This window comes from Carcharhinus amblyrhynchos, chromosome 12, assembly GCF_965287045.1.
Source record: "Carcharhinus amblyrhynchos chromosome 12, sCarAmb.v2.hapA, whole genome shotgun sequence".
Classification (NCBI taxonomy): Eukaryota; Metazoa; Chordata; class Chondrichthyes; order Carcharhiniformes; family Carcharhinidae; genus Carcharhinus; species Carcharhinus amblyrhynchos.
The window spans coordinates 87,569,335-87,580,914 of record NC_137335.1 but is presented as its reverse complement, the minus strand read 5'-3'; the positions used below and the strand labels follow the sequence as shown (position 1 = coordinate 87,580,914).

At 44.7% G+C, this 11,580-nt stretch overlaps 1 protein-coding gene across 1 annotated transcript; it reads right to left on the bottom strand.

Annotated features, from left to right (window-relative positions):
- Nucleotides 1–716: 716 nt before the first annotated feature.
- LOC145350662 (endonuclease 8-like 2) lies at nucleotides 717–11,289 on the bottom strand. The gene is made up of 4 exons (XM_080199879.1): nucleotides 11,152–11,289; nucleotides 10,556–10,896; nucleotides 3,838–4,034; nucleotides 717–1,019 (listed from the first exon to the last, which is right to left on the bottom strand). The coding sequence occupies exons 1-4, from the start codon at nucleotides 11,287–11,289 to the stop codon at nucleotides 736–738; spliced, it is 960 nt and encodes a 319-aa protein (XP_080056005.1). The 3' UTR covers nucleotides 717–735.
- Between the last annotated feature and the right edge of the window lie 291 nt (nucleotides 11,290–11,580).

Here is an 11,580-nt window from a genome sequence, read left to right as displayed (position 1 = left end):
CTGGGGGGGGGGGGGGGGAAATCTGATAGAGGGCTACAAAATTATGAGCGGCATAGAGAGGGCAGATAGTCAGAGGCTTTTTCTCAGGGTGAAAGTGTCAATTACAAGGAGGCACAGGTTCAAGGTGGGTGGGGGAAGAGAAGGAGTTTAAAGGGAGATATGCAGGGGGAGTTTTTCATGCAGAGAGCAGTGGGTGCCTGGAACATGTGCCAGAGGTGGTGATGGAAGCAGACACACCAGCAACATTTAAGAGGCATCTGGATGGACACTTGAATAGGGAGGGAAAGGGAGGATATGGAGTGAGTAAGGGCAGAAGGTGTTTTGTTTCATCAGGGCATTGGGTAATTGTTGTTTAAAGAAAACTTACAAGTCCACAAGGGTAGGGTGGGTAGATGAATTGTTCTGTCAAAGAGCCTCCACTTCCATGTCTGTGTTGTTCTGTGAGCCATCCAATCAAATTATTGCTTTAAAGCTGTAATGGACATGTAATATTTAAGCCACAAACTGTGCCTAGAGAATGACACAAAGAATGTCCCCTCCCACCAAAAGAGCCAGTTCATGTGATCCATATTATGTGTCAGGTCCCACAGAAGAACAGGACAATTGGAGAAAATACCTTTTTATTTAAAAAGATAAAGAGAAACAATAACAAACTGACAAAATGCAAAATAAATGCTATAAAGAGACCCCGCTTTCTAGACAAGGTGAACAAACAGCACTGTTTAAGCCAGTAGTTCACTGCACTGCAGGCTGGCACACAGGGCACCACCAGGTGGCTCTCTGGAGGCCATGAGGTGGTCCAAACTCTGCCCGTTCCACAGCATGGCCTTTAGGGCACTGCGTCTGTTGATAGATGTGGTATTTTAAGCCCTTTCCCTTCAATTTGTTGTCCAGCCATCCATAACTGAACTGGATCACCTGGTCCAAGAGAGTCTGTAGTTTCTCGACACTGAGCAGGCAGCCCAGAGACATGGGGTGAATCGCAGACAGATACAGCACCTCATTCTTAATGATATTGCCTGCAAATAGAAATTAAAGGCAAATATTATTTTTTAAAAAAAAAATCACTGAATCAAACTGAAAACAAACAGCAGGGCAAAAGATCAGAGTACAGGATTCAGGTAATTACAGGCCAGTGAGCCTTACGTCAGTGATAGGGTAATTATTAGAGAGAATTCTTCGAGACAGGATTTATTCCTACTTGGAAATAAGTGGGCATATCAGTGAGGGAACATGGTTGTGTGAAGGGGAGGACACGCCTACTAACTTGATTGAGTTGAGTTTTGAGGAAGTGACAAAGATGATGGATGAGGGTAGGGCAGTGGATCTTGTCTACATGGACATCAGTAAGGCCTTTGACAAGACCTGTCATGGCAGACTGATGCAGAAAGTGAAGTCACACGGGATCAGAGGTGAGCTGGCAAGGTGGATACAAAACTGGCTCGGTCAAAGGAGGCAAGAGGTCTCAGAACACCAGGATTATTCAGTAGGACAAGCCACTAGCTTTTGGAGCACTGCCCCTTCATCAGGCGAGTGGGAGCTCTATTCACAAACAGGACATACAAAGACAACCTCAGTTTACAAAACAATGGTTGGAATGTGAGTCTTTACAGGTAAAGAAGTCTTAAAAGGTACAGACAGCGTGAGATGGAGAGAGGGTTAAGCACAGGTTAGAGAGATGTGTATTGTCTCCAGCCAGGACAGTTAGTGAGATTTTCCCAGGCAAGTCGTGGGGGGTTACAGATAGTGTGACATGAACCCAAGATCCTGGTTGAGGCTGTCCTCGTGTGCATAACTTGGCTATTAGTCTCTGCTGAGCGACTCTGCATTGTTGTATGTCGTGAATCTGATAAACTCCAACTCACCTGATAAAGGAGCAGTGCTCCGAAAGCTCGTGGCTTGTGCTACCAAATAAACCGATTGGATTTTAATCTGATGTTTTGAGACTTCTTACTGTGTTCGCCCCAGTCCAACGGTGGCATCTCCACATCATCAGTCAAAGAAAGAGGGTAGCAGTGGAAGGGTGTGTTTCTGAATGAAGGGCTGTGACAAGTGGTGTTCCTCAGGGATCAGTGCTGGGACCTTTGCTGTTAAAATGACTTGGGGAAAATGTAACTGGATTGATTATAAGTTTGTAGACAATACAAAAGTTTGGTAGATTTGCAGATAGCGATGAGGACCAGAGGATATAGCAGGATGTAATCAGTTTGAGACTTGGGCAGAGAGATGGCAGATGGAGTTTAATCCAGACAAATGTGAGGTAATGCATTTTGGAAAGTCTAATATATGAAATATACAGCAAGTGGCAGAACCTTTAAGAGTATTGATAGGCAGAAAGGATCTGGGTGTACAAGTTCACAGGTCACTGAAAGTGGCAATACAGGTGGAGAAGGTAGTCAAGAAGGCATTAATGTTAAAGAGATGTGTATTGTCTCCAGACAAGACAGTTAGTGAGATTTTGCAAGCTCAGGCAAGTCGTGGGGGCTACAAGTATGGCCTTCGCAACACGGCAGCGCAGAGTTGCTGAACAGAGACGGATAGCCAAGTTCCACACGAGGATGGCCTCAACTGGGATCTTGGGTTCACATATCTGTACACTATCTGTAACCCCCATGACTGGCCTGGGCTTGCAAAATTTCACAAACTGTCCTGGCTGGAGACATTACACATCTAACTTGTGCTTAACCTTCTCTCTACTCACATTGTCTGTACCTTTAAGACTTGATTACCTGTAAAAATTCATATTCCAACCATTTTGTAAATTGAGCTTGTGTCTTATATGCCCTGTTTACGAACAGAACTCCCACTTAGCTGAAGAAGGATCAGCGCTCTGAAAGCTAGTGGCTTTTGCTACCAAATAAACCTGTTGGACTTTAACCTGGTGTTGGGAGACTTGTTACTATGTTTACCCCCAGACCAACACCAGCATCTCCACTTCTTCACAGAAGTGAAGAGGTTGTAGAGGATTGTTTTTCAAACTGGAGGCCTGTGATCAGCAGTGTGCCTCAGGGATCAGTGCTGGGTCCAATGTTATTCATCATTTATATTAACGATTTGGATGGAATATTGGAGGCATGGTTAGTAAGTTTGCAGGGATCTTGATCAATTGGGCCATTGGACTGACGAATGGCAGATGGAGTTTAATTTAGACAAATGCGAGGTGATGCATTTTGGTAGATTGAACCAGGGCAGGACTTGGTCAGTTAATGGTAGGGTATTGGGGAGAGTTACAGAACAGAGATCTAGGGGTACATGTACATAGCTCCTTGAAAGTGGAGTCACAGGTGGACACAGTGGTGAAGGCAGCATTCTGCATGCTTGGTTTCATCGGTCAGATCGTTGAATACAGGAGTTGGGACGTCTTGTTGAAGTTGTACAAGACATTGGTAAGGCCACACTAGGAATACTGTGTGGGGTTCTGGTCACCCTATTATAGAAAGGATATTATTAAACTAGAAAGAGTGCAGAAAAGATTTACTGGGATGTTATTGGGACTTGATGATTTGAGGCTGGATAGACTGGGACCTTTTTCTCCAGAGTGTAGGAGGTTGAGGGATGGCCTTAGAGGTCTATAAAATAATGAGGGGCATGGATAAGGTAGATAGTCAATCTTTTCCCAAATATAGGGGAGTGTAAAACTAGATGGCATAGGTTTAAGGTGAGAGGGGAGAGATACAAAAGTGTCCAGAGGGACAATTTTTCAGAGGGTGGTGAGTGCCTGAAACAAGCTGCCATATCATTAATATTTAAATCAGCTTGACACTTCTCATTTGCTCCCCCAGTACATAAATTCTCTCCCAATCCTCATTTCTTTCTATGCTGGAGTATATTACTGACCCAGGCCAGAGAAGAGGTGCTGGTTGAGCAGGGTATAGCAGATAGGCTGAGCTAGTTGCAATGCTTGCAGTGCCAGATTCCTGTTAAACTCTGGGCAGAGGATGTCCGAGGTGTGGCTAGAGGCAGGGCTGCCACACCGATAGATCCGGCAGTTATAGAATACAAGGAACTGCCCTCCTGGGAAATACAGAACCAACCTGCAGAGAGGAAGGAAGACAGTGATTGGTATATTTGCTCACAGAACCCCATTTAAAGTTTCAACCTTCTCACAATTTCCACCCCCCCCCCCAATCCCCCAATGATTTTGCCCCCACTCTGACATTCACCCAGCTGCAGTTGTCTAGGTGCTCAGTGCAAGAGATGATCCTGCCAGTAAACAGTGGATGTCAGTGTGCTGTTTCACTATGGGAGAGGGCCAATCACAAAGTGTAATACATCCTTAACCACTACCCTGAACTCCCACTCTCTTACTCTAAGTCTGGACTCCTCTGTAACTCAGAGAGACTAAGTCCAACCGCATCTCTAACTACTGTCCCAGATTAGAACACGCAGGATTATGGGGAGAACGGCACCAAGAGAATTGCCCATTTGGAGATCTGGTGCAGACAATATGGACTAAACGGCTTCCCTCTGTGCTATAATTGTGATTCAGTTCGATTAGGGCAGTGGTGAAAATATAAATAAAAAGGATCTACACAGAAATAAAATCTCAAATGATAAAAGAGGGTAAAGAGATTAAGGATAGTATTTAATTGAAAGTGCTAAGGATAGTCATCCTTCTCAATGTTATTTAAATGAGAGAGATTGCAAAACTTGACAGTAGAGCAAGTGATTGGGGAACAAATGGAATGTTAGTATTTATTGTCCGAGCAATCAGGAACAAGGAGGAGGAATGTTTCTCTTCAGCCACTCAGGGCCTTAGTCAGACCAATCTGGAGTACTGTGTACAGCTTTGGTCGTCTTCATTAGGAGAAGCTGAGAGAAGATTCACCTGACTGATTCCTGTGATGAAGGGAATGTCTAAGGAAAAGTTGGACCTATACATTGCAGTATATTCAGAGTTTAGAAAAAGGACAGGTGATTTTATTGAAACACAAGATCCTGAGGGGATATGACGGAGTGGATACTGAGAGAACAAGAACAAGGAGACAGTTCAAAAATAAAGAGTCTCCCATTTAAGATAGAGGTTTTTTTCATTAGGGTCATGAGTCTTTTTTATTCATTTAAGGGATGGGGGAGTCACTGTCTTGGCCAGCATTGATTGTCCATCCCTAGCTGCCTCCCTGAAACCGCTGCTATCCATGTACACCTACAGTACTGTTAGGGAGGGAGTTCCAGGATTTTGATCCAATGATAGTGAAAGAAGAGCGATATATTTCCAAGGAAGGATGGGGAATAACTTGGGATGGTGGTATTCCCAAGTATCTGCTGCCCTTGTCCTTCTATGTGATACTGGTTGTGGGTTTGGAACCCTGATGAATTTCCTGTAGTGCACCTTGTGGATGGTACACGGCTGCTGCTGTTTGTCATTGGTGGAGGGAGTGAATGTTTGTGGGAGGGGTAGCAATCAAGTGGGCTGCTTTGTTCTGGTAGTGGTAATATTGGGAAAAGCATTAATCAGATGCACATGTTAAAGGAACATCTGTGATTATGAGCGACTTTAATCTGCATGTAGATTGGGGGGAGTCAAATTAGTCACAGTACAAATGAGGAGAAATTTCTGGCATGCACACAGGATAGTTTTCTGGAGCAACAAGGGTGCAGGCCATATTGGACTGGTTGTCATGCAGTGAGAAAGGATTAGTTGGCAATCTAGTTGAGAGAGATCCGGCAGTTATAGAATACAAGGAACTGCCCTCCTGGGAAATACAGAACCAACCTGCAGAGAGGAAGGAAGACAGCGATTGGTATATTTGCTCACAGAACCCCATTTAAAATTTCAACCTTCTCACAATTTCCACCCCCCCCCCCCCCCAAATCCCCCAATGATTTTGCCCCCACTCTGACATTCACCCAGCTGCAGTTGTCTAGGTGCTCAGTTGCTCGTCTTGGGGACGAGTGACCATAATAGTGTAGAGTTCTCTATCAGGGTGGATAGTGATGTAGTGGATTCTGAGACCAGGATCCTGAATCTCAATAAGGGAACTATGATGGTATGAGGCATAAATTGGCCATGACGGATTGGGAAACATTACTGAAAGGGAAGACAGTGGACCGCATTTAAAGAACGAATAAGTGAACTCCAGAAGTTGTTTATTCCTGTTTGGTGCAAGAATGGTAAGGAAATTGTGGCAAAATATTGCTTCCAAGGGAAATTTGAAATAGTATCAGATTCAAGGAAGAAGCATCTAAATTGGCAAGAAAAAGCAATAGGCTTGAGAATTCAGCAAAGGAGGACCAAGAGATTGATTAAGAAGGGAAAAATGGAGTATGAAAGTAAACTGGTGGGGAACATAAAAACTGGCTGTAAAAGTTTCTATAGATATGTAAAGAGAAAAAGATTGACACAAACAAATGTAGGTCCCTCACAGTCAGAAAAAGGGAGAATTCATAACGGGGAATAAAGAAACGATTGAGGAATTAAATTTGTACTTTGCCTCAGTCTTCACAAAAGGAAGACATGAATAATGTGCCAAAAGAACTGAGAAACGTTTCAATGAGGAGCTGAACATGGAACATTACAGCGCAGAACAGGCCCTTCAGCCCACGATGTTGCACCAACCAATTAAAAAGCAATGACCCTCTAACCTAAACCAAACCCTTTCCATCCATAAACCTATCCACGGATCTCTTAAACGCCCCCAAACTAGGTGCATTTACAACTGCAGCAGGCAGGGCATTCCAATCCCTCACCACCCTCTGGCTAAAGAACCTACCCCTGACATCCGTCCTATAACTACCACCCCTTAATTTAAAGCTACGCCCCCTCGTGCTAGCTTTCTCCATCCGAGGAAAAAGGCTATCACTGTCCACCCTATCTAAACCTCTAATCATCTTATATGTTTCAATAAGGTCCCCTCGTAGCCGCCTTCTTTCTAACAAAAACAACCTCAAATCCCTCAGTCTCTCCTCATAGGACCTCCCCTCCATACCAGGCAACATCCTGGTAAACCTCCTCTGCACCCTCTCCAAAGCCTCCACATCCTTCCTGTAATGTGGGGACCAGAACTGCACACAATACTCCAAGTGCGGACGCACCAGAGTTGTGTACAGTTGCGACATGGCGCTGCGGCTCCTAAATTCAATCCCCCTACCAATAAACGCCAAGACACCGTATGCCTTCCTAACAACCTTATCTACTTGATTCCCAACTTTCAGGGATCTATGTACACATACACCTAGATCCCTCTGTTCATCCACATTATTCAGAGTCCTACCGTTAGCCCTATACTCGACACATCTGTTATTCCTGCCAAAGTGAATTACCTCACTTTTCCGCATTAAACTCCATCCGCCACCTCTCGGCCCAGCTCTGAAGGAAATCAGCATTAGTGGAGAAATGGTTTTGATGAAATTAATGGGATTGAAGATGGATATTCTACCTCCTTGGACTTTGAAATAGTTCCAACAGATTGGAGGGTAGCTAATGTAAGCCCGCTATTCAAAAAGGGAGGTAGGGAGAACAGAGGGAACTACAGACCAGTGAACCTAACATTGCTACTGGGGAAGTTGCTAGAGTCTATTATCAAGGGTTTCATAACTTGGCATTTGCAAGGCAGTGGTATAACCAGACACAGTCAACATGGATTTACAAAAGGGAAATCATGCTTGATGAATCTATTGGAATTCTTTGAGGATGTAACTAGTAGAGTTGACCAAAGAGAACCAGTGGATGTGGTTTATTTAGACTTTCAACAAGGTCTCACATAACAGGCTGCTATGTAAAAAGTTAAAGCACATGGGACTACAGGTAATGTCTTGAGATGGATAGAAAGCTGGTTAGCAGATAGGGAGAAAGAGTTGGCATAAATGGGTCTTTTTCTGATTGGCAGTGACTAGTGGGGTTCTGCAGGGATCTGTGGGTAGGAGCCCTACTGTTCCCATTGTATATCAATGGTTTGGAAGAGGGAACTGAATGTACTATCTCCAGATTTGCAGATGATACAAAGTTGGAAGGGTGAGCTGTGGGGAGAATGCAGAGATGCTTCAGCGTGATTTGGACTGGCCAAAAGGTGTGTGCTTGGCAGGTGCAGTATAATGTGGATAAATGTGAGGTTATCCATTTTGGTAGTAATAATAGGAAGACAGATTATTACTTGAATGGGTGTAAATTGGGAGGGGTAGATATTCAACAAGACCTTGGAGCCTCATGCATCAGTTCTTGAAAGCAAGCATGCGGGTACAGCAGGCAGCAAATGCTATGTTGGCCTTCATAGAAAGAGGATTTGATGTTTTACTCCAATTGTATAAGGCTTTGGTGAGGCCACACAAAAACAAAGAAAATTACAGCACAGGAACAGGCTCTTTGGCCCTCCAAATCTGCACCGACCATGCTGCCCAATTTAACTAAAACCCCCTATCCTTTTGGGGACCATCATCTATCCCCATCCTATTCACGTATAGGTCAAGATGCCCCTTAAACGTCACTACTATATCTGCTTCCACTCCCTCCCCCAGTAGAGAGTTCCAGGCACCCACCACTAAAAAAATTTGCCTCATACATCTAAGCATTGTCCCTTCACACCTTAAACCTGTGCCCCTAGTAATTGACTCTTCCACCCTGGGAAAAAGCTTGAGTATTCACTCTGTCCATGCCTTTCAATCTTGTAGACTTCTATCAGGTCTCCCCTCAACCTCCGTCGTTCCAGTGAGAACAAACCAAGTTTCACCAACCTCTCCTCATAGCTAATGCCCTCCATACCAGGCAACATCCTGGTAAATCTTTTCTGTACCCCCTCCAAAGTCTCCACATCCTTCTGTTAGTGTGGTGACCAGCACTGAACACTATATTCCAAGGGCAGACTAAGGTTCAATAAAGCTGCAACATGACTTGCCAATTTTTAAACTCAGTGCCCCAGCCGATGAAGGCAAGCACGCCGTATGCCTTCTTGACTACCTTCTCCACCTGCATTGCCACTTTGTGAGCTGTGTTTCTGTACATCCAGATCCCTTTGCCTATCAATACTCTTAAGGCTTCTGCCATTTACTGTACATTTCCTATCTGTATTAGACCTCACATTTGTCCTGGAGTATTGTGTGCAGCTTTGGTGTTCTTACCTGAGGAAGGGTGTCCTTGGTATAGAGGGAGCACAATGAAGATTTACCAGGCTGATTCCTGAGATGGCATGCATTTCATATGAGGAGAGACTAAGTCGGTTAGAATTATGTTCATTGGAGTTTGGAAGAGAGAGAGAGAGGGGATCTCAGAAACCTATAAAATTCTAACAGGGTTAGACAGGGTAGATTCTGAAAGAACGTTCCCAATGGTGAGGGAGTCCAGAACTTGGGGTCATAGCTTGAGGAGAAGGGGTAAATCTTTTCAAAGTGAGGGGAGGAGAAATTTCTTCACCCAGAGAGTGGTGAATGTGTGGAATTCACTACCATAGAATGTAGTTGAGGCCAAAACATTGTGTAATTTCAAGAAGAAATTAGTTATAGTTCTTGGAGCTAAAGGGATCAGGATATCGAATTCAATAATCAGCCATGATCAAAAATGAATGGCAGAGCAGGTTTGAAGGGCCGATTGTCCTACTCCTGCTTCTAGTTTCTATGTTCTGGATGGTGTCGAGATGCACGAGTGTCGTTGGAGCTACGCTCAACCAGGCAAGTAGAGCGTATTCCATCACGCTCTTGATTTGCACCTTGTAGATGGTGGACAAGCTTCGGGGAATCGTGAGCGAGTTACCTGCCACAGAGTTCCTAACCTTTGACCTGCTCTGATAATTGCAGTATTTGTTTGCTAGTCCGGTTCAGTTTCTACTTAATGGCGACCCCTGGGATGTCGATAGTGGGGGATACAGCAATGGTAATGTCATTGAACATCAAGGGGCGATGTTAGATTTTCTCTTGTTGAAGATGGTCATTGCCTGGCACTTGTACAGTGTGAATGTTTGTCAGCTCAAGTCTGGATATTGTCCAGGTCTTGCTGCATTTGGATATGGACGGTATCTGAGGAGTCGCAAATGATGCTGAACAGCAGAGTCATCAGCAAACATCCCCACTTCTGACCCTATGATGAATTTTCTTCCCCAAAGTGTAGTAGAGGTAGAGTCATTGAACGTTGTTGAGGAGGAGTAAATTCAATTCTTGATCAACTAGGGCACCAAGTTTAAAAGGGGTTAACAGGAAAGTCATTGATGTCAGAATCAGTTCAGCCGTGGTTGTATCAAATGGCAGAACAGGCTCAATGTGCCAAATGGTCTCTTCCTCTTAATTCATACATAAGCCTGATGATCGAGAGAGTTCTAGATAATAGGAAAGAACATCAATTGGTAGAAGAACAATGATAGCCCCACCAAGGGCCAAGCCCTATTCTGCTCTACACATTGGGCTGTCTTGTTCCACTCTCCAAGCTGGACTTCCCGAGGTTTCAATTTCTACTCTCTCCCTACCACTCTTCTTAAAACTGACCTTCTGCAACCTTGTCGCCCAAGGTTATCAGTTGCTCCCAACTTCCAAACCCTCTAGTAATGGGACAGTGTCACCGTATCACCACTCCTCCCAGGCTTGAGAGCCTCGGCAATGATTCCTCACTCTCATCAGTTCCCTTTGCACATACCTGGGTGATGGATCCTGCCAGTTGCCCCTCTTATTGGCACGATTTGCCCGTGAGAACTCATTAGCCCGGACACTTCCGAACATTCCAAAGTGAAATTGCAGCCATTTCCTTTCTCGTTGGGGCGTCGATAGGCCTTGTCCAAGGAGGAAGCTTCCCCGAGCCTCCTCCTGCTCTCCTCCCTGGGGACCAGCATCCATCACTTGCTGCTTTCTGGAGTCATCCAGTATCAGTACACTGGCTGGATCAGACACACTCTGGGTTGGTACAGTAACCATTCCTGGATCTTTGCATTCCTGTCTGTAAGCAGAAGTGAATCCCAGGTACAGCTTTTTGCCATGGGCCTAGAGCAGAGGGAGAGAGATAATTATTAACCAGAGAGAGTGTAGCAAATGAATGTGGCGAGTGAATGAGACAGTGAGTTATAGCAAAGCAGAGACCCACAATGAGAAACAGCCCAAATAAGTGAGAATGTGTGTCAGACAGCCAAAAAGATAAATGTGACAGACAGCAATATCAAAAGGAACAAAGTGAGAGAGGTTAGAAGGGAGAGAAAGCCATATTGCCACTGTTAAGCTCATCACTCCTCTCAAACTTACTTGACACTGCTGTAGCTTCAGGCCCACCAACTGTTCTGGACATATTTGCCTTGTGCTACCTGTAGCCTTCTGCACAACTCCCCCAACAAACAAGCAAGTCACAGAGTGAAACATTTTCACTGAGGGCCCCTCTGGCATCTTTCTCATACAGAGATATCACTCCTCCACTGGCTGTGAGACAAGCTCTTAGTGCTGAGTACACCCTGTCTCTCTCAGACTCAGCAAGGCAACAAATAAATAATCATCCACCTGAATTCCATTCTTTCTAATTGGCCCAGGGTGGGGCAAATGAGGGCCGTTTAGGATCAGTGCATCATGATCCCAACCCAAAGCAATCAGACAGGGAGCAAAGCATTGTTGGAGGGATGCTGAAGGGCACCACGTTGTCATAGGATTGCTACCGAGGGACAGGGTACTGTCCGTGAGCAA

Excerpts from the sequence above, each read along its gene's own strand:
- LOC145350662 (XM_080199879.1), bottom strand. The coding sequence starts at position 11,289 with ATGCCAGAGGGGCCCTCAGTGAAAATGTTTCACTCTGTGACTTGCTTG. Across the intron at positions 10,897-11,151 it reads TGAAGCTACAGCAGTGTCAA|GCCCATGGCAAAAAGCTGTA; the intron begins GTAAGTTTGAGA and ends CCTCTGCTCTAG. Across the intron at positions 1,020-3,837 it reads GCACCTCTTCTCTGGCCTGG|GCAATATCATTAAGAATGAG; the intron begins GTCAGTAATATA and ends TTCTATTTGCAG.